Here is a 21,376-nt window from a genome sequence, read left to right as displayed (position 1 = left end):
GTCCAACAAATCTCCAATAAACTAGTTTCCAACGTTGTCCACGTTGTGCCATTGTCCGTTCTTCAACAACTCTCCATCTAACTAGTTTCCAGCTTTGTCAACGTTGTGTCATTGTCGACTATCCAACTGATCTCCAACCTACCAGTTTCCAACGTTGTGCCAGTGTCAATTGTCCAAAAAATCTCCAACACACTAGTTTCCAACGTTGTGTCATCGTCGACTATCCAACTGATCTCCAACCTGCCAGTTTCCAACGTTGTGCCAGTGTCGACCGCCCAACAAATCTCCAACACACTAGTTTCCAACGTTGTGCCATCGTCGACTATCCAACAAATCTCCATCAAACCAGTTTCCAACTTTGTCAACGTTGTGCCATTGTTGGTTGATCAACAACTTTACATCTAACTAGTTTCCAGCTTTGTCAACGTTGTGTCATTGTCGACTATCCAACTAATCTCCAACCTACCATTTTCCAACATTGTGCCATTGTCGACCGTCCAACATATCTCCAACACCCTAGTTTCCAACGTTGTGCCATCGTCGACTATCCAACAAATCTCCATCAAACCAGTTTCCAACTTAGTCAACGTTGTGCCATTATCGACTGTCCAACAAATCTCCAATAAACTAGTTTCCAACGTTGTCCACGTTGTGCCATTGTCCGTTCTTCAACAACTATCCATCTAACAAGTTTCCAGCTTTGTCAACGTTGTGTCATTGTCGACTATCCAACTGATCTCCAACCTACCAGTTTCCAACGTTGTGCCAGTGTCAATTGTCCAAAAAATCTCCAACACACTAGTTTCCAACGTTGTGTCATCGTCGACTATCCAACTGATCTCCAACCTGCCAGTTTCCAACGTTGTGCCAGTGTCGACCGCCCAACAAATCTCCAACACACTAGTTTCCAACGTTGTGCCATCGTCGACTATCCAACAAATCTCCATCAAACCAGTTTCCAACTTTGTCAACGCTGTGCCATTGTTGGTTGATCAACAACTTTCCATCTAACTAGTTTCCAGCTTTGTCAACGTTGTGTCATTGTCGACTATCCAACTAATCTCCAACCTACCATTTTCCAACATTGTGCCATTGTCGACCGTCCAACAAATCTCCAACACACTAGTTTCCAACGTTGTGCCATCGTCGACTATCCACCAAATCTCCATCAAACCAGTTTCCAACTTTGTCAACGTTGTGCCATTGTCGGTTGATCAACAAATTTCCATCGAACTCGTTTCCAACCTTGCCAACGTTGATGTCATCGTCGACTATCCAACTGATCTCCAACCTACCAGTTTTTAACGTGCCAGTGTCAATTGTCCAACAAATCTCCAACACACTAGTTTCCAACGTTGTGTCATCGTCGACTATCCAACTGATCTCAAACCTGCCAGTTTCCAACGTTGTGCCAGTGTCAGTTGTTCAACAATTTTCCATCTAACTAGTTTCCAGCTTTGTCAACGTTGTGTCACTGTCGACTATCCAACTAATCTCCAACCTACCATTTTCCAACATTGTGCCATTGTCGACCGTCCAACAAATCTCCAACACACAAGTTTCCAACGTTGTGCCATCGTCGACTATCCAACAAATCTCCATCAAACCAGTTTCCAACTTTGTCAACGTTGTGCCATTGTCGGTTGATCAACAACTTTCCATCGAACTAGTTTCCAACCTTGCCAACGTTGTGTCATCATCGACTATCCAACTGATCTCCAACCTACCAGTTTCCAACGTTGTGCCAGTGTCAATTGTCTAACAAATCTCCAACACACTAGTTTCCAACGTTGTGCCATTGTCGACCGTCCAACAAATCTCCAACAAACAAGTTTCCAACGTTGCCAACGTTGTGCCTTTGCTGGCTGTTCAACAACTATCCAATCAAACGTGTTTCCAACGTTGTGACATTGTCGACTGTCCAACAACTCTCCAAAAACAAGTTTCCAACGTTGCCAACGTCGTGTCATTGTTGATTGTCCATCATCTTTCCATCAAACTAGTTTCCAACGTCGATTCAACGTAAATCCATCATGTTTTTCCAACGTCCAACGACTTTCAAGTTTCCAACATAGAGCCAACGTTGGCTTGTTACCTGGGTAGTAGCGATCTCGAAAGTCAGGTGTCCGAACTCACCAGGCTGGTTCGCGATCTCACAACCGTTGTGGGAAGTATCCAGCGCAGCCGTAGTCGTAGCCGTAGCAGGAAGCGTGACAATAGACAGGTCAGACGCGACACGTCGACAGATGCTTCATCCCATGAGCTACGTTGGTACCATCACAAATTTGGTGACAACGCGCACCGTTGTCGACCACTGTGCGCACGACATAATGCTAGTCTTTCGGAAAACTAGCAGGCCAGTGGGTTAACAGGGCGACAAACCCTACTGGTCAGCCCGAAAATTTTGATAGTCGCCTATTCTATGTCAGAGACATAGAGACAAGAGCGAAATTTCTTGTTGACACCGGCGCAGCCGTTTCTGTATTTCCGCCAACTAAACAGCAGCGGATGCACAAGTCCGTCATCACGCTTAGAGTCGCCAATGAATCAATTATACACACTTAAGGTCAACGCTCGCTTACATTGAATCTTTGTCTCTGGCGCACGTTTAGATGGCTATTCATTATCGCCGACGTATCTACTGGAATACTTGGTGCAGATTTCCTACACAATTTCCATTTATTAGTAGACGTGAACAGGCCTCAATGTAAAGGGTAGTCCAGCGAACTGTCCACGCATTAGTCCTGTGTACAATACGACCGATAACCCTCATCCGCTTTACGAGATGTTGCGCGCGGAGTATGGTGAAATCACCGTACCCACATATAAAGCGCAAGCCTTGAAGCACGATGTGGTCCACTACATCGAGACTCGCGGTCCTCCGGTGCACGCGAAACCTCGCAGGCTAGCGACAGACAAGCTTAAGATTGCTCGCGACGAATTTCAGCACATGCTCGAACTCATAATCATCCGTTCGTCCAGTAGCCAATGGTATTCTCCAAGATTGACCTGGTACGCACTTACCATCAAATACCGGTTGCACCTGAGGATGTCGGAAAAAACCGCCATTAGCACACCTTTCGGATTCTACGAGTTTGAAAGGATGCCGTTTGGTTTGAGAAACGCTGCCCAAACATTTCAAAGATTTATCAATCAGGTGACTCAGGGACTCGATTTCGTTTATGCGTACATCGATGACCTCCTTGTGGCTAGCGCCACAAAGGAGACACACGAGGAACACCTTCGCCTACTCTTCAGCCGGTTGCTAGAGTATGGCGTGGTGATAAATCCCAAAAAATGCGAGTTTTGAGCGCCCGAATTGGATTTCCTTGGTCACCGCATCACTAGTAAGGGAATCGGTCCTCTGCCCGACAAGGTCAGCCCGATCCGCGACGCCAAGACGCCTACAACCCTCAAGAACTTGCGAAGTTTCTTAGGCCTCGTGAACTTTTACCGAAGGTTCATTCGGGACTGTGCAAACATCCTGATGCCACTTACGGATTTGTTGGGAAATAAACGAGGCAAGTGCGGCAAGCGATCTCGCAAGGCGCTGGAGTGGACTTCCGCATGCGATATAGCTTTCCGTGAAATCAAGGAGGCACTGACAAGAGTCGCTTTGCTTGCCCACCCGGACGTGGATGCCCCCTTGAGCCTCATGGTTGATGCGTCAAACCATGCCGTCGGCGGAGTTGTACAACAACTCAAAGGTGATGCTTGGCAACCGATTGCTTTCTTTTCGCACAAACTACAACCTGCGGAAACTCGTTACAGTACGTTTGGACGCGAGCTTTTGGCAGTGTTTTGGACAATCAAGCATTTTGGCTACATGCTTGATGGACGGCCATTTTGCGTTTTCAAGGATCATAAGCCGTTGATCTATTCATTCCATGCCAAACCTGATCGATATAATCCGAGAGAGATTAGGCAGCTTGACTACATTGCTCAATTCACAACCGACTTGTGTCACGTGAAAGGAGATGACAATGCAGTCGCTGCATGATGCGCTATCACGCCCTGAAGTCAATGTCTTGCACACTGACACACGCGTCGGAAACCGAGAACAGCATGGCACTTCAAAGAGTACCATTGATCGATACCGGAGAAGAGATCGTATGCAACACGTCACACAATCTTGTGCGCCCGTTCGTGCCGGAAGAACACAGGAGAGCTGTTTTCAATGCAATGCACAGCCTGTCTCATCCTGGTGTTCGTGCAACTCTTACTGCCCGTTTCGTTTGGCCAGGTGTCAATAAGACAGTTCGACATTGGGCACAATCATGTCTTCACTGCCAGCGGTCAAAAGTTAACCGGCACATCAAAGCACCCTTCGGTACTTTCAGTGCACCGGATGCACGTTTCGGGCACGTGCATATTGATCTCGTTGGTCCGCTCCCTCCGTCTAATGGAAATACGTACCTCCTCACTTGCGTAGATAGGTACACCTGGTGGCCAGAGGCCATTCCGATTCCTGATATGACAGCAGAAACAGTTGCACGAGCTTTTATAGAGCGATGGATTTCGGTGTTTGGAGCGCCAGACTGCAATATACCGACCGTGGGAGGCAATTCGAGTCTTGTTTATTTGCGGAGCTATCCAAACTGCTTGGAACCACAAGAGTTTGTATGAGGTCATACCATCCGGCTGCTAATGGATTGGTCGAACGATTTCACAGGCAGCTGAAGTCGGCCCTGAAAGCTCAGGACGACCCGCAGCACTGGCACGAGTACTTGCCTATAGTACTCCTCGGCATACGCACTACCGTTAAAGAAGACCTAACATGCTCACCTGCCGAGCTGGTATACGGTACCAGTCTGCGTCTGCCAGGTCAGTTTATTGCTCCGGAACGCACATGAGTGATTGCACTGTAACTCCTACGCGAGCTAAACAAGGAGCTACTTATGTTCCGAAGGATTTGTTTAACAGCTCATATGTCTTCGTTAGGGTAGATGCAGTACGCAAGCCCTTGCAACAACCGTATAACGGTCCCTTCAAAGTCTTGAAGAAGAATAGCAAATTCTTCACCCTGGACATAGGGGGCAAGCTCGAAACATTGAGTGTTAAACGAATGATAGTTGCGTACATAGAAGAGCGAGCTGATGACGATGCACTTATTTCTGAGAAAGCGCCAGCGAACTACCCAGGACCAAAATCCAGTCGAAACCAATTAGAGCAAAACCAATTGAAACCAGTTGGCCAACTGGTTTCAATGGGGAAATTGGAACAACTGGTTCCAATTGAAACCACTTGCCAATTGGTTCCAGTTAGAAACCAATTGGGCAACTGGAACCAGTTGCCAATTGGTTTCATTTGGTTCCAGTTGAAACCAATTAGGCAACTGCATCTCGGTTGGTTCCAGTTGTTCCAATTTCCCTATTAAAACCAGTTGCCTCCAATTGGTTCCAGTTGAAACCAATTGGAGGCAACTGGTTCCAGTTGAGACCAATTGGTTTCAACTGGATCCAATTGGGACTTCCAATTGGAATGAACTTAATTAGTTAGAAAGTGTGGCACTTGAGAATGAGAATAAATGAATAGATACATTGTATTACTGATGAATCACTGGTTTTCAATTGGATCCAGTTGGGTAACTGAAAAATTTCCAATTGGACACCAATTGGAAGTCATTTATATATAATCTTATTATTGCTTAAAAATAATAGTTAAGTATTTATATATATTAAATAGTTAACTGCCATAATAAGATTACACGATATATCAATTGTTTTAATATATTTATTTATTACCTACCTTCTCATTCGGAAGCCCTGATTTATTTTATTAAAATAGTCCAATAACTTATGTCAGGCACGTCCTTCCGGGAAGGCGCGTTTAGCGTCACTCACTTGCAGCTAATTAGTCATCGGGAAAGGTGGACCCTGACCGTACGGTATCCGTCTTCGATATAGATCGATGTTCTGTTTGTACGTGGCAAGGCTTTTAATTAATCAGCCAAGGTACGTTATTTAATATTGAATGATTATGTGATGATGATGATGATGAATGTTGAATTATGATGTTTTATGGCAGTTAACTATTTAATTCCGAGTTATATTTGATTTACTTTGATTTACCTGATGTGTGATCGGTCGACCGCCTTGACTTTTTTGGGCGTGGCACTGAGCTAGTGCCTGGTATTATTTATTGTCGATTAATAATTAACTGGCATTTATTATTGTCGATCGTAATGAAAATGAAAGTTGTACCTTAATGATGTTTAATTTACCTGTTGTATATATCGTAAAACTTTGACAAAGATTGAGAAGTTTTATAAATTTTGATTTTGACCAAATCTATGCGGCAGAACGATCAATTTATTGTCATGCGGTGCTCACAAAATTGAGGGTACAAGTTAATTTCTTGAGCCTTCTGGAATTATTAGTCTCAAGTGTCAGAATCAATTATCTGGTTTGTCGTGATTTACTTTTTGGCTCTGTTATCTTAGAAAATAAAACTCGTGTATTTCATAATTTATTTGTATTTTTAGCCACGTACTACAAATGCGGTCCGCCACCCGGGTTCCGAGCTGCTTTCTGCACCTGTAGGTGTAAATCATATTTTTACCGCCCCATAACCAGGGTGAGTGTAGCTTACTTAATGGATAATGTGAAGTATTTTTATGTGATTCAATTAAAAACCAATGAATTATATCGATAGTTATTTCATCTGGCATTGTGATCGATTATAGATTTTTAATCGATTTGTATATCGATTCACATATTCTTTAAAAAATATATATATATAAAATATCGTTTTTCATTATAATATCAATTATACAATTTAATTGATTGATAATATGTTTGTTGCATATGGTGAAATTTTATATCCATGTGCTAGTTATTTAATTTTTGATTCATTAATTGAATATCGACTTCGAATTTATCTGAACTGCATTCTTTACAGAAATATATTATCTTTTCATAAATGCTATTCATACTGTAATTTAATTCAATATGTTAGTAATTAAATGAATCGGTACTTATTTCTGTACAATGCAGTGGTTTTCTTTTCTCCTATATTAAAAGAAGTCGTCAACCTAACACTTGACTCCGGTGTTTTTCCGTCGGGTGCATTTCTAAATCGAGGAATCTGCTCGGTTCCTTCAAACTTTTAAAATTATGATGGTAATTCTACAAATACCCCCAATGTGGCCAAAGTTCATTGACCCTAAATGACCTTTGACCTTGGTCATGTGACTCAAAACTCAGGCAGGATGTTTACCAATACTTGATTAACTTTATGGGCAAGTTTCATGAACTAGGTCCATATACTTTCTAAGTTATGATGTCATTTCAAAAATTTAACCTTCGGTTAAGATTTGGTGTTGACGCCGCCGCCGCCGTCGCCACCGCAGTCGGAAAAGCCGCGCCTATAGTCTCACTCTGCTTTGCAGGTGAGACAATAACGATTGATGACAAAAATTACGATGATGATAAGGATGATAATAATGATTGATGACAAATAAGATGATGATAACGGTGATTATGATTATATTATATATACACAGATGGACAAACAGAAAATATATTGATACATTTATTGATAGACAGACAAATAAACAGACAAAATTATTCAAACAGATCAACAGACATTATATTGAAAGATAAAAGATCGACATACATATCAAAACAGATAGATGGATAGTCGGAAAGATAGACCGATAGATAGATGGATTGGAGGATATATAAAATATACATGTAGGTGGATAGATTGATAAAAGATAGATAGATAGATATAAAATAAATAGATAGATAGATAGATAGATAGATAGACAGACCTACAGATATATAGATAGATATATCATGTAGGTAGGTAGATAGATAGATAGACATACAGATAGATAGATAGATAGATAGATATAAAATAAATAGATAGATAGATAGATAGATAGACAGACCTACAGATATATAGATAGATATATCATGTAGGTAGGTAGATGGATAGATAGATAGATAGATAGATAGATAGATAGATAGATAGATAGATAGATAGAAAGATAGACATACAGATAGATAGATAGATAGATAGATAGATAGATAGAAAATATAAAGATAGACATACAGATAGATAAATAGATATATCATGTAGGTAGATAGATAGACAGATAGATAGATCGATAAACAGACAGACAGACATACATATATACACAACAAACAAAGTAAGTCCCCCTTAAACAAACATCAATAATTTCCAAACCAATGCGAATTTTTAATATATTTTTACATGAGTGTGTAGGTAATTTTATAAGCTACCCTCTTAGTAAATGTTATGGACGTATTTTACGTCATGCTTCAGTGAGCACCGTCAAAAGGCAAAAATTTCACTTTTCAAAAGTCACAAGCCAAATATCATGACTTTGATTCCATTTTATTGGAACTAATTCCACATTCTCATCATGAAAAATAGTCAGAAGGCTTGTAAAAGGTACTTTCTAAAAAACGATACAACTTTTTTGATTAATTTCACGGTTGAATAAACACAAGTCCAAATTTGCTATAATTGGATTCTTACACATTTCTATCAATAAATGATAGAATATGATGACAGTTATTTTTGGGAAGAGTATCTTCAACAATATTCATCGTTTCACAGTGTAATGAACATTCATTGAAAACCAAACATACGATTTTCAAATATCATAGGTAAGTATTGTTTCATTTTGGTAACTGAAAATGATCTTTTCTCAACTTTTTCGTTATGTTCATGACCAATTAACATACTTCAATGATTCAAAGGCGTTTAATTAAACATTCACGCTTGAATGAACATGTGGAATGTGATAAGCTCTTTTTGACGTTATTGGAAAAAATGCAATTTGTAACTATGGATATCTGTCACAAACCTCCTTGCATAGTTCATTTGATTTGATTTTTATGAAAATCCCGATGTTTAATGCATCAGTGAACACACAATATTCGAAAATTATGCAAATGAGAAGAAAGTTCAAGGCCTTGGCCCCACTCTGTACCGTATCGAATGGTTATTTTGGTGAACGCTCCTTTTGGATAGTGTTACTCTGACGCCATGTGCGAATTTTCATGAAATAACTGTTGGCAGAAGTAGCAAAAACCGTCCATGAAACAAACCCTTCATTTCATATTTGTTAAAATTTTGACTTCCTCTCTCATAGACTTGTGTACATTATGGGTGCATATGTTTAAGAATAAGTAACCCCTTATTTAAAATGGTGGAACTTTTTTTTCAAGGCTGTCTTTAGCAATGTCATTTGGCAGTAATGTTTATCAACCTATGGGCAGAATTCTGTGCAAAAATGAAATCGATTTGTTTATTCATGGATGAGTGAGCACGCATCAAAGTGGGAAAATTGGTATTTTCAACGTCACATACTCATTTTAAAGGGTAATAAAGTGAATATTGGGGGCAAATTCGGTTTCAAATGTGACTTTAATTGCTGTTGTTTTTATCATCCATCATTTCTATCACCACACACTGAGCACTTAAATTTGTAAATGAAAAAAAATAATAAAAGCTCGATGTCTAAGGTAAAATATGTTTTGTATATTGACTTCAAAACTTGCTCCATATCAGCCTATTGAGCAAGATATGAATCTCATCGAACAGGCAATTCTGGCGCGAAGCGCAAGCAAATTTTTTATATAGTATCATGAAAGATGTGGGTTTTTTTGCAAGTCTCCCCCTCACGTACATTATTTCATTCACTCGTCTTCTTCCTCTTATTTTCCTCTTCTTTTTTTTCTCCTGTCTTTCTTCGTCTTTTCCTTTTTTTCTTTTTTTTTTTGCTCTTCCAATTTTTTCAGGGGGGGGCACACCGAATCTCAGGGGGGCACTTGCCCCCCAGCCCCCCCCCCCCCCCCCGTTGCTACGCCACTGATCCCCTTGTGAACTATGCACCTATAATCTCATCTCATAAAGGAAACACTAAATATTACAAACTTAGGATAAAACTGAATTATGAATATTATTGGCATTTGCGAATTCACATTATGCGAAAACGTGCAATCAATTGGGATCATCAATTCTTTGGTTAAAAAAAATATTTAAAAACCTAATGAGGGGAATGAAAGGTTGAAATGAATACTACTTGACCAAGATCATACAAAGTAGACGTGCTACAAAGCGAACACCTGCAAAAATGGCTGTACTCATCGACTTTTTTTTATTTTTGTTCTTTTGTTATTGTTAACAGTCCGGGGTCGTCTTGCTCCTCGTTCACCCACCCATCTCCTTTGATCACATCCGCCTCCCAAATCATGACAGGATGTTCTTAGAAATGGGGGTGGTCATTAATTTGGTGATGGGTGAACAACAATAAATAAGGATATTCTTTTCACTACCGTTCAAAAAGGCTCTCTAACAACCCCTCCCTTTCAAACCTTTAAACAGAAAATAGGAAAGGGAAGAGAGAGAATTAAAAGAAATAGAAGAAAGGAAATATAAAAATGGAGAAGGAAAAGATAGGTAGGGATCGAGACAAGAAAAGAAAGGGAAGAAAGGAAATGGAGAGGGGTGAACAACGGAGGAGGATAAATGAGAGAGAAAATGGGAACGGGAGAAATGAAGGATAGGAAGGGAAAGAGAGAGGAAGTTAAGATTGAAAAGAGGGAAAGATAAGTAGAATAAGGAACAGGGAGAGGGGAAGAAAAGAAAGGTTAAACTGTTAAAAGGAAGAAGAGAGAGAAGATCAAGAATTGAAAGGGACGAATGGAAAACAGATTAAAGAATAGCTCGAGAGAGAAAGTAAACGAAAGAGAAGGGTGTAATATATAATACATAAAATGACGGATAATGAAACAAGATCGGGAAGAGATGAGAGTAGTGGACAGATAGAGGGAAAGGAGGGAGGGGAAGAGGTGAACAAAATTGAGAGGGTTCCAGCATTTTGATGAGAATAGCAATGATAAATATATTCAAAATAAATATTACTTGCACAACGAAAGTATAACTCGGAATATTCTCTAATTATAATTCTCCAGAATTTAGACACTCATACATAAATATCTATGTGTAGGAGCTTCGAATATATGTATTTGTACTTGTTGCAATTTGGTAACAGTTAGTGGTGTATTATTATCTTTTATTTTCTTCAATATCATAATCTATAATATTTATGAACATGGTTTTACAAGAAAAACATGAAGAAATTAGGAAGGGAAAGAAAGGATAAGGAAAAGAATTATAAGGGAAAAAGAAACTAAGGAATAAAAAATGAGAGAAAAGAAAACATCTAAATATTTCAAGCTCAAAATGAAATCTACAACATTTTCCGATCACGCTAGTTTTGAAAACAGTTTTCGAAAACCCTCGGGTATAGACCACTGAACTGGAAATACGTGGAAGTCGTGTTCACCCAAGCAAAACATCGCCGGCGAACTCGATAAGTCACGTGACCGCCGCCATTTTGCTAGGTCAATTGTTCGAGAACGCGCCGTAGAAGAAAGTAATGTACTTAGTGTGGCAAAGTGTATTTTAATGTCATTAAGCCAATCATGTACAAACATATTTCGATATGCACAATGTACTGGGACCTGGTAATGCATGTAGTTTTTAAAAAGGGGTTAAAATATTTGAGAAGAGGTAGTGGTCTTTTTGTGCAATTTTTGACATGTGGAATATTTCATACTGACCAGGATATGCATATAACTGGTATGTGAAAATAAGCGAAATTTAAAGTGCCACAACTTTTTAAATAGAATTACCATTGCTATGCTTTTCTGATTTGTGCTCTAATTTGTATCAGAAAACTTGTTAGAGTTGACTTGGTTTTGTTTATCCATCACCTATTCCTTTATGTAAAGGTGTATTGATGTATATCTGTACGCATACATGTCGTGCAACATCCATGCTCTTCCAAATTAAATTTCAAAAGAATTCAGATTCTATTGTGCCCATTTTTATATACACTGTACTTAGTAGATATTTCATGGCTGAGCACACGAACAGTCAGTCCGCAAGCCCTGAAAAAGTAGCTTCTTTTATCCAAGTGATATTCATGACTAGAGGGTTTTTGCATAGTTAATGAGCTTGGTGCGAACCAAAACACCTCTTTTTATTCGGCCATTGCTGCTCTAAATATTGACCAAATTTCATGTTTTAGGTATCTTTGTAAATAAGAAGAATTATTCTTTTAGGTCATGTGTTTGGATTTTTAAAAGAATGTTGTAATATAGGAAAAACTTTTGATCTAAAACATGAAACAAAATATTTTTTTCATGCAACAAAAGTTGTTGTTTTCACACTTAATTTCTGTTTGGGCACAAATGATTTTTAAATCATAATAAAGCCAGAGATCTAAGCTTTAATATGATATAATTTTTATAAGAAGATGTATTTTAGATGGGTCAGCAGCCAGCTTTTCATAGGCCAAGTACATTTTGCAGCTCAAAAACAAGAATACTGAGCTCTGATTGGTCATAGAGACCACACACCCACGCAAATTCCAATGTTCCCCACACTGGGCCTCTGCAAGGTCACACTCACCATGTGGTAATCTCTTCAAATTACCCGCGCCTGTTTGTTTTGAAAACAGTATTCAGCCAATCAGAACTCTGGATTTTATGTTACTCAGAAATTTCAGAAATCTCGTCTTGCATCTTGATGGAAAAAGCTGGCTGCTGACCCATCTAAAAGATGCCACATATCAAGAGTGACATTGTAAGCAAGTATAGAGTTTGAGCTTTCTGATGATATAAATAATGTTGGTGCCTAAAACCCGGCCTAAAACACAAAATGTTGCACAATTTGCAAGTGAAAACAAAGGAAGAAAATTATGTTTGATGCATCTTTTCAGGTAAAAAATTCACTTATTTATCAAAATATTTCATTCAAAAGAAATGACCAATATAAAAGAGTAACATTTACTCTTGCCCATGGTACAACAATAATCAATATCACTCAAGGAGAAAGTGGTTAAGTTATTTGAGAAAGAAAGTCTCACAATTCACGAGATTTTGCAGGGACATGAATTCAGCCACGAGAGGACTTGGATAAATCTTGCTCATTTGCTCATTAACACAGGGGCTTGCGGACTGACTGCTAAGGTCCAACTTTGAAGGCTTCATTTAAAAGTAACAACCGTCTTGTCCTCAAACTTCTATTCAATTTTTCACCCTGAATGTGTGATTGAACAGTATGAGAGGATGGGAAGGGAATATTTACTCAAAATATATATAGAGAAAGTTGAAATGAGAAAGGCAAAATGGTATAGATGGAGAGAAAAAAGAGAAACAGACGATCAACGAGAAGAGATGGAAAGAAGAGGAAGATCAAAGAGAGAGAGAAAGGGGGAAATGACGAGGGATGAGAAAGAGGTAAGGAGAGAAAGGCGAGACGAGAGGGAGATAAAAGAGGGCTCGATATAAGGGAGATGTGAGATAAGAGGAAATAAAAGAGAGATATAAGAGGGATAGAGAGAAAGCGAAGGTAAGAGAGAGAGATGAGAAAGAAGAGGAATGATCAGAGAGAAAGAAGAAATGAAAGAGAAAGGAAAAATAATAAAGAGGGAGATCGAGATGATAAAGGGGAGAAATAAGAGAGAGAGGTGCATGAAAGTAGAAATGGAAGAAATAGAAGGGGGTGGAGAAAAGGGAGGATAAGAGAGATGGACAGAAGAGGAAGACCAGAGAAAATGCGGGAGAAAATGAGATAAGAGGAATAGTTACATGAAAAGGGAGGTTTAAAAAAAAGCTCGAAAAAAGGGACATGATTTCTAATCGTTAAAATAATTTATTTAATTGTTCAGACAAATTGTAGGCCTACTCAGAAAGCAAATTTGTTGTGGGGCCTTTCTTTGTCACAGTGTGCGCGTGAAAAGGGTTTTTATGATTTCATGTCCGTATGTTTACTCCCCTTTAATACAAAAATGTGACTAAATCAACATTTGCAGTTATGAAAGTATTCAATAACATATAGTTCATGATGTAACAAAGCAAACTAAAACTTTAATCAGCACAAGGAACACTTTCTTTGCGTTCCATTTTCCCCTCTGCCTACACGCAGCGTTTGTCGACCAGCCAGTATTGACCTAGCAAAATGGCGGCGCGCTCAGTCGAGCGTGAAGCCCGATGCTCTTCGTTGCCGCACGGCTTTGTGTACGTTGGAAATAGGGACACGTATTTCCAGTTCAGTGGTATAGACGCAATAAAGCGCCCTAGGGTAGATGTACACTCCTTGCAAGATATTACGTAATTGGCTGGTGGTTAAGTGGACCCGGAAGTGCACGTGATCCTGGAGGGATGATGTGAGTGTGTGTGTATACGTGTGTGTAGGTATTGGGGGGGGGGCACACACTGATCTCTCCCTTAGTGGAGAGATCAGTGGGGGCACACCGGAACTACCGCCCCTCGGCCACTGAACTAGTTCTAGTTCAATGCCTTCGGCCCGGTAAACGTGCGATATATAGCGTGCACCGCACGCGCAGCCCACTGGCCGGCCACACACACACACAAATACACACAGGCGGCGCCCGGCGCCAAAACTGAAAAAGTGCGCGAAATTTATTACTGCCTCGCTCGCTTCATCAGAATCATCTCAGCTTTTTATCGATCGAACCAACACTAATTCAGCTAGATCCATCCAGTCTTATTTTTTGTTTGTCTGCGGAATTTTGATTTAACTTTAAGTGTTTATCGTCCGACATCCGACTGCCTTTTGCAAATATCTACGACAACCGGTATATATACTGTAAACGTTTTCTCTTTGAACAGTGATCACAAACTGGTAAATGTTTTTGATCCGCTTTGACCAGTGGTCACAATCCAGTAAATTTCTTTCCGCTTTGACCAGTGATTGAAATCCAGTAAATTTCTTTCTGCTTTGACCAGTGTTCACACTCTTGTAAATTTCTTTCCGCTTTGACCAGTGATCACAAACCGGGAAATTTCTTTCCGCTTTGACAGGCGATCAAAATCGGGTAAATATCTTTCCGCTTTGATCAGTGATCACAATCCGGTAAATTTCTTTCCGCTTTGATCAGTGATCACATTCCGCTAAATTTCTTTCCGCTTTGACCAGTTTGGAATGGAATTAATACATGTGTACTTTTTATTATGTAATCTTATAATTGTATATATCTGTATGAATTAATTAAATGAACCCGTTTATTTATTTGTAATTAAAGTAATTATAGTAATACTATGTGTGACATTTGTCTCATTGCTTTATAATTGCGTGACAGAGAGAAAGAGTAGAAGAGAGTAAGAGGAAATGAGGAGTTACAGGCACAGTGTTTTCTCATATGAGGTGTTCATTGTTGTATGGTATGAATAAACATTTACCATCAAATGGACCTGAAATTGGCTAATTATATCCGGATATAATAACATGTTTTGATCTATTTACCAATTCATTCATAAAATTCAATTTCTTTTGAAATAATTTGCTGTTTATTTATCTTTTAGAGAAATTAATAGAACCTCTTACTAAGAGATTTTGTAATTCTAGGAACCCTTGGGGTCTGTTTTCAGTTATACAAAACGAAAGGATAATTTCTAAATATCTTTAATTTTTCAATACTTTTTATTATAAAACTCTTAATGTATAACATTGCACTTAAAGGAGAAATATAATGATTATGAATATGGCCTTATTATATATCAGTGGAAAGGTCATGATGTGCGGATTATCATTTAGTCATTCAAAATTAACGAAAGTAATACATAAGGTGGAAATCGCCAATTAAAAAGCGCTAAAATGCCTCTCCGAAATACGCCTCCCAGCGGTCTCTGAATTGACTCAAATTTGATGACGTGTATGAGTGTACGAGAGACGTGATTGGCTCTCCCACGTCAAGCTCCATTGCATGCAAAACCTGTTGAGAGGGTACGTTTTCTCCACACTCACTGAATACTTCGATCACGAAATGAAAGAAAAACCAGAAGTTTATCTAGATTTTGGATTTTCAAATTGATGATTTTGAAGATGAAGAGAATGATGATGAAGTTTCTAGCTCTATATAGTGACGTGGATGGAGGTAAATTAGGGGAATTACGCCTATGATGATGAGTCGGACAATTCAACTTGCATGCCGATTCGCTACCAATTCATGCAGCTGCTACTGCTAGTGCTAGCTGCACGTACCGCGGGCCAAAATAAATCCATGAAAATTAATTCCAGCCTGACAATCTAGACAGAGTCTCTTCCCTCATTTACTCTAAAGAAGGAAAATAATTATATAACTGTACTTACAAACAAGTGAATATATCCTAATCTGAAGGCAAATCAACTCAACGAATAGCAGCAGACGATATGCACCGACGATAATATTCACGTGGCTGGGATAAATTGTCACTCGTTCTGTTAGATATAATTTCTATCTCATTATTTTAACAAAATTACGAAACTCGGGGAATTATTTATCTATATAAAAATATAGTAACACCTCGTACTAATTTTAAATTACGATAAAACCTTTTTTGAAGCAAAAAGTTGAGGTAAATTAAAATTAGATGTAAAAGATCATCCCCAACATGCGTAGCTCGTTCCGTGTATGTGATTGTAAACAAACCATCAAAAATGCCGGTTGAGAGCTGTGCAACACGTGCATCTACCGTACTCTCTCAGCTCAGCCAAGGCGAGCAAGCAATGTGTGTTTGTGATGGTTTGTTTACATATGAGCTACGCATGTTGGGGATGATCTTTAACATCTAATTTTAATTTACCTCATCTTTTCGCGGACGTAATTGTGCGTGTTTGAAGCATTGAGAGAGAGAACTTTAAACTATCAATTAAGTGAGTTTCATCGGTCTCCATGATAAATGATGTACACCATCGTGTTCTTCTTATTTTCCCCTTTAATTTGATATATAAATCTTTATTTTTATGATTTCCAATATATTTCTACTTTAAATATTTGAAGTTAAATTAGGATGAGGATTGAATGAGAAGGGGGCCATTAAAATATATAGGCAAGGCAAGCGTGCACCCTTCCCTCACCCAAAAAGATATCCCAACTCGCGGAAAGCAATCCAGGAATAAACTTTTACATTTAAAAAAAGTGGGTCTAGCTTTACATGTGTTTTTGTAAGGCCATCTTACCCCCTCCAGATGGGAAAAAATCATCAACTAATTCCGCAAATCCAGCGTCCTCCAGTGCCTTGATGAGATTAGGTATTTGTTTCGCTCGCCGTGTCTTTCTTTTCCAGTCGAAGAGCATGGAGGTGGTTCCTTCAAAAGTGTCATTTCGTTTATTTCCCCTGATGTACATCCTGACGCCGGACTCCTTAAATCCCAGTTTCAACCCGAACTTAAATACATTCTTATGGTCACCCACAGCCTCTGATATGTCGTTGAGTTTTTCCTCTGTTAAGGTCTCCGTCATGGTACTTGATTATTTTTGCCTGATTCTTCGATTAAAAGCAGATTAAAAGAGAAAAAGGCATGAAAATGTATTTCATTGTGGGTGGGAAACTAAATAAAAATGTCAAATTCTATTCCTGTCACTTTGCATGTGGACCGCACCCTCTTGTACTACCATTTTGTGAAGGCCACTTGAATGCGGAGTACCCCCAGGCTCTGTTGGGGGACCTTTTCTGTTTTCCAGTGGTTCGAGGGCCCAACATCATATTTTCGCCATCATCTTTCCAGGTGACGTGCAAATGACATACTTCTTCTTCTACTATTACTACTACTAATACTACTACTACCACTACTACTATGCATCTTTATGCGATGAAAATATTGCTAGTCCAGGTATGGATCCTCATTCTTGTCATAGTCTTTTACATGATGGATGCATAAAGAAAGTGTATATAGCCCCGACTAACATTACGGACTTCGGGGAAAACGACTACAAGGATGTGAAAATATCCCATGGAGTTCGGACTGGGGTAAGTTGAGCCAGCCAACATGGGGCAAGTTGAGCAATGGTAATTCATATGGTAATGTATATAAAAACAAACCTTAAAAGGCCATTGATATGCAGGCAGAAGGGACTAAATTCACAAGACAGTTGTTTAACGTTTAGATGATGTTACTATTTTTAGTGAAAAGAATAAAAGTTACGCTTGTTCTTGCCCTATAGCTTTTGTACATAGTTTTTTTGTGGCTCAACTTACCACAGAAGGTGGCTCAACTTACCTACCCCATGGAGTGGAAGTTGAGCCATTTTACTTTTTTATTCAAGGGTGACAAGGCCTTACAGCCTGAAAGTAGAAAGTGTCATATAGGTAAACAAAAATGTTTCCCAAGAATTAAATTTGCAGGCAGGGTACTTATTTCTACAAGATTATTGGTCATACCAGTCCTAACATGCAAAAAGCAAAAAAAAGGGCTCATCTTACCCCGCCTTGCCCTACCTCAACTAAAGTAGGTCCTATATATAAATATAGATAAATTGTACTATAATGAAATCAAATTTATAGCCAAAGGCTGAATAACATAAATTTGTAGGCCTACATCGTTTACATTCAGTGTACATACAGACAGGTAAGAAAAATGCCTAAGACCCCTTGTTAGGCATTGATATATATTTTTATTACCGAGGATAAATCAAAGGGATTAAACTGAAAGAGGGAACATGTCCTTCGTACAAATGATATCTGAATAAAACAGTAATTCAGGATTTGATACGCTTGTTAACAAGGTAAAATAAATATTGATTTGGTCCGAAAAGGCAGCATTTTCAAAAACAAAGCTGTCATTTCCTACAATCTCACGCCCCACTCCCAGAACGCACCATACTAGTAACAGCTGACGTCAAATCACTTTACACCAACATCCCACACAATGAAGGAATACAAGCATGCAAAAACACCCTGAATTCGAGACAACGCCTACACCCACCTACAGACCAACTCATTCGCCTTCTTGAACTTGTCCTCACACTCAACAACTTCAAATTTCAGGAACAACACTACATCCAAATCCAGGGCACTGCAATGGGTACACCACTCGCTCCATCCTATGCCAACATCTTCATGGGCGAACTTGAGACGGATATACTAACCAACTCAAGACATGCTATCATTGCAGGTTCTTGGAAGCGATACATCGACGATATACAATTCATGTGGTCTGGCTCTCCTAGACTTCTTGCGAAATTCCAGGACACCATCAACACTAGACATTCCACTATAAAATACACATTCGAATCCTCAAATTCAGAGGTCTGCTTTCTCGACACACTCCTTCAACTAAAAAATGGCACACTTCACACAGAACTTTACAACAAGCCGACAGATACACACAGTTATCTTCTACCAACTTCTTGTCACCCGAAACACACCTTCCGCAGTATACCATTCAGTCAAGCCACCCGCGTAAGACGAATTTGCTCTGGTGATGACAGCAGAAAGTACCATCTGACCAAACTAGAGACACACCTCACACGCCGTCAGTACGACACCAATTTGGTAACGGAACAGATCCAAAAGGCCTCCATCATACCTCGAGAACAACTTCTCATCAAAAACAAGAAACAAAGTTCTACGAATATCCACTTCTCTGTCACATACACACCAGGCACATCAACAATACCCTCCATCATCCATAAACATTATCCACTCATCGAACAGAGTGACACACTGAAAACCATCTTTCACAGAGCCCCGATGACATCCTTCCGCCGAAGTAAACGCTAAATCACCACAACTGGAAACAGAAGATAACAGCAGAAACAATCAAACACATAATCATAACACCAGTGACACGACATGCACCTTTATCACAGACATGTCAACACCAGAGCTAGGGTTCTACAAATGCAAAGCAAAAAAATGTTCACTCCACCATCACATCCAAGAAACAACGACATTCACAAGTTCAGTCACTGGACAAAAATTCAACATACGCGATCACATAAACTGCAAATCCTCATGGGTCATCTACCTCCTAACATGCACCAAATGCAACATGCAATACGTCGGAAAGACTGAAACAACACTATACACGCGACTAAATAACACTAGATCAGAAGTAACCAATTACAATAAAAACAAACCTAACAGCAAAACCCTCCCATACACCATACATTTCAACCTTCCCGGGCATACAGTACACAACATTAACATCACTGCCATCGAAATAGTAAAAAACAAGAAACACGACACCATCATGAAAGGGAATCACATTGGATACACAAACTCAAAACATTAAGACCACGTGGTATAAACGCCGACCAATAAACGACCCTCGTCACCCTTTAATGAACTCACCCCTGCACATCTGACCTCACTTCACACTTAACTTTACTGTCAACAACACACTATACTTACGGACCCTACGGTAACTAAATATTCTATACTTCGTACATATTGACTTACCATTACCTTGCATGTATAATTGATTATTATTTATGGACTATAATTACTTATCTCCGTTATATATTGCATTGCATTGTATTTACCATTGTTATTAGTAGGCCTATATTTTGTATTTTATATATTGGTTTAGATCCTGATGAAGGGCATGTGCCCGAAAGCTTGATGAAGACGGGTATTTACCTTGCTACGGCCCTCTCCATACTATTGATCTCAAATATATATATATATATATATATATACACACATGAATTTATATGACAGTCACTTATTGGCTTTATTATTATAAAAGAACATAAATATATAATAAAATGTTTGGAAGTTGCATGTATTTTGTCCTGAAAATTGAACAATTTGAGCAATGTTTATGGTCCTGGGCCCGTATTCCATAAACAAGATAAGCTTTTTGCTTAAGTCTTAGCAATTTGTCTTAGCATTTTGCTTGTCTAAGAAATCTTCCCTAACGATATTCTATAAACTTTAAGACATTTGTCTCAAGTCAGGCGATATGGCTAAGCCAAGTCTCAAATTCTATGACCTTCAGCGACTTTCTCAATACTAAATTGCTGCAGGGGTGACTGCAACAAACTTGCAAAAATGTCACTGAAGTTGTTTTTTCTTAAAACTTTGGATTTTATTGAAACTAGTTACAACTATTGTACTAAGAGAAGAGCATTTATTACCCATATATGGTAAGAACTTTTTATTAAAATTATCTATATTTTTCTAATTACCAAAACATTTCAATCCCAAACCGAGTGACTTGCACAGTTTTTTTGTGTATCAGTCCCATTTATTACTTTTCATGTATTGTTATTTGTTTGTCAAAATATAAACTATATATTCCTCTCGACAGTTTACTTTAACTTCAGTTTAAGTAGACCTAGGCCCCGAAGGGAAAACTTTTGTAACTTTTGAGACTAGTCTTGGGTCTAACATTAGGCCTAGATCTAGGCTAGGTCCAAGAACTAAAAAATATCCGTCTGTTTTGAGGAGAATTGAACATTGTTTTGACTTTTTTACTTTCATGAAGGCTGCAAAACGTAACTTTGTTACAAGTGGGATGCCATAGTGGAGCAACTGAGACTGAAGCTACATATAGTACATATATCTAGCCTAGACCTAAATAGTATTGGTCTAGGCCT

The 21,376-nt window shown here is 38.9% G+C and overlaps 1 protein-coding gene across 1 annotated transcript; it reads left to right on the top strand.

The window, feature by feature from the left end:
* Positions 1–4,622: 4,622 nt before the first annotated feature.
* LOC135155276 (uncharacterized) lies at positions 4,623–19,553 on the top strand. The gene is made up of 2 exons (XM_064104212.1): positions 4,623–4,824; positions 18,643–19,553. Exons 1-2 carry the CDS (start codon positions 4,623–4,625, stop codon positions 19,551–19,553), a joined length of 1,113 nt encoding a protein of 370 aa, XP_063960282.1.
* The last annotated feature ends 1,823 nt before the right edge of the window (positions 19,554–21,376 follow it).

The sequence above is a fragment of the Lytechinus pictus genome, chromosome 8 (genome assembly GCF_037042905.1).
Source record: "Lytechinus pictus isolate F3 Inbred chromosome 8, Lp3.0, whole genome shotgun sequence".
Lineage (NCBI taxonomy): Eukaryota > Metazoa > Echinodermata > Echinoidea > Temnopleuroida > Toxopneustidae > Lytechinus > Lytechinus pictus.
Note: the sequence above shows the minus strand (reverse complement) of the source record. Positions and strands in the feature narration are given on the sequence as shown.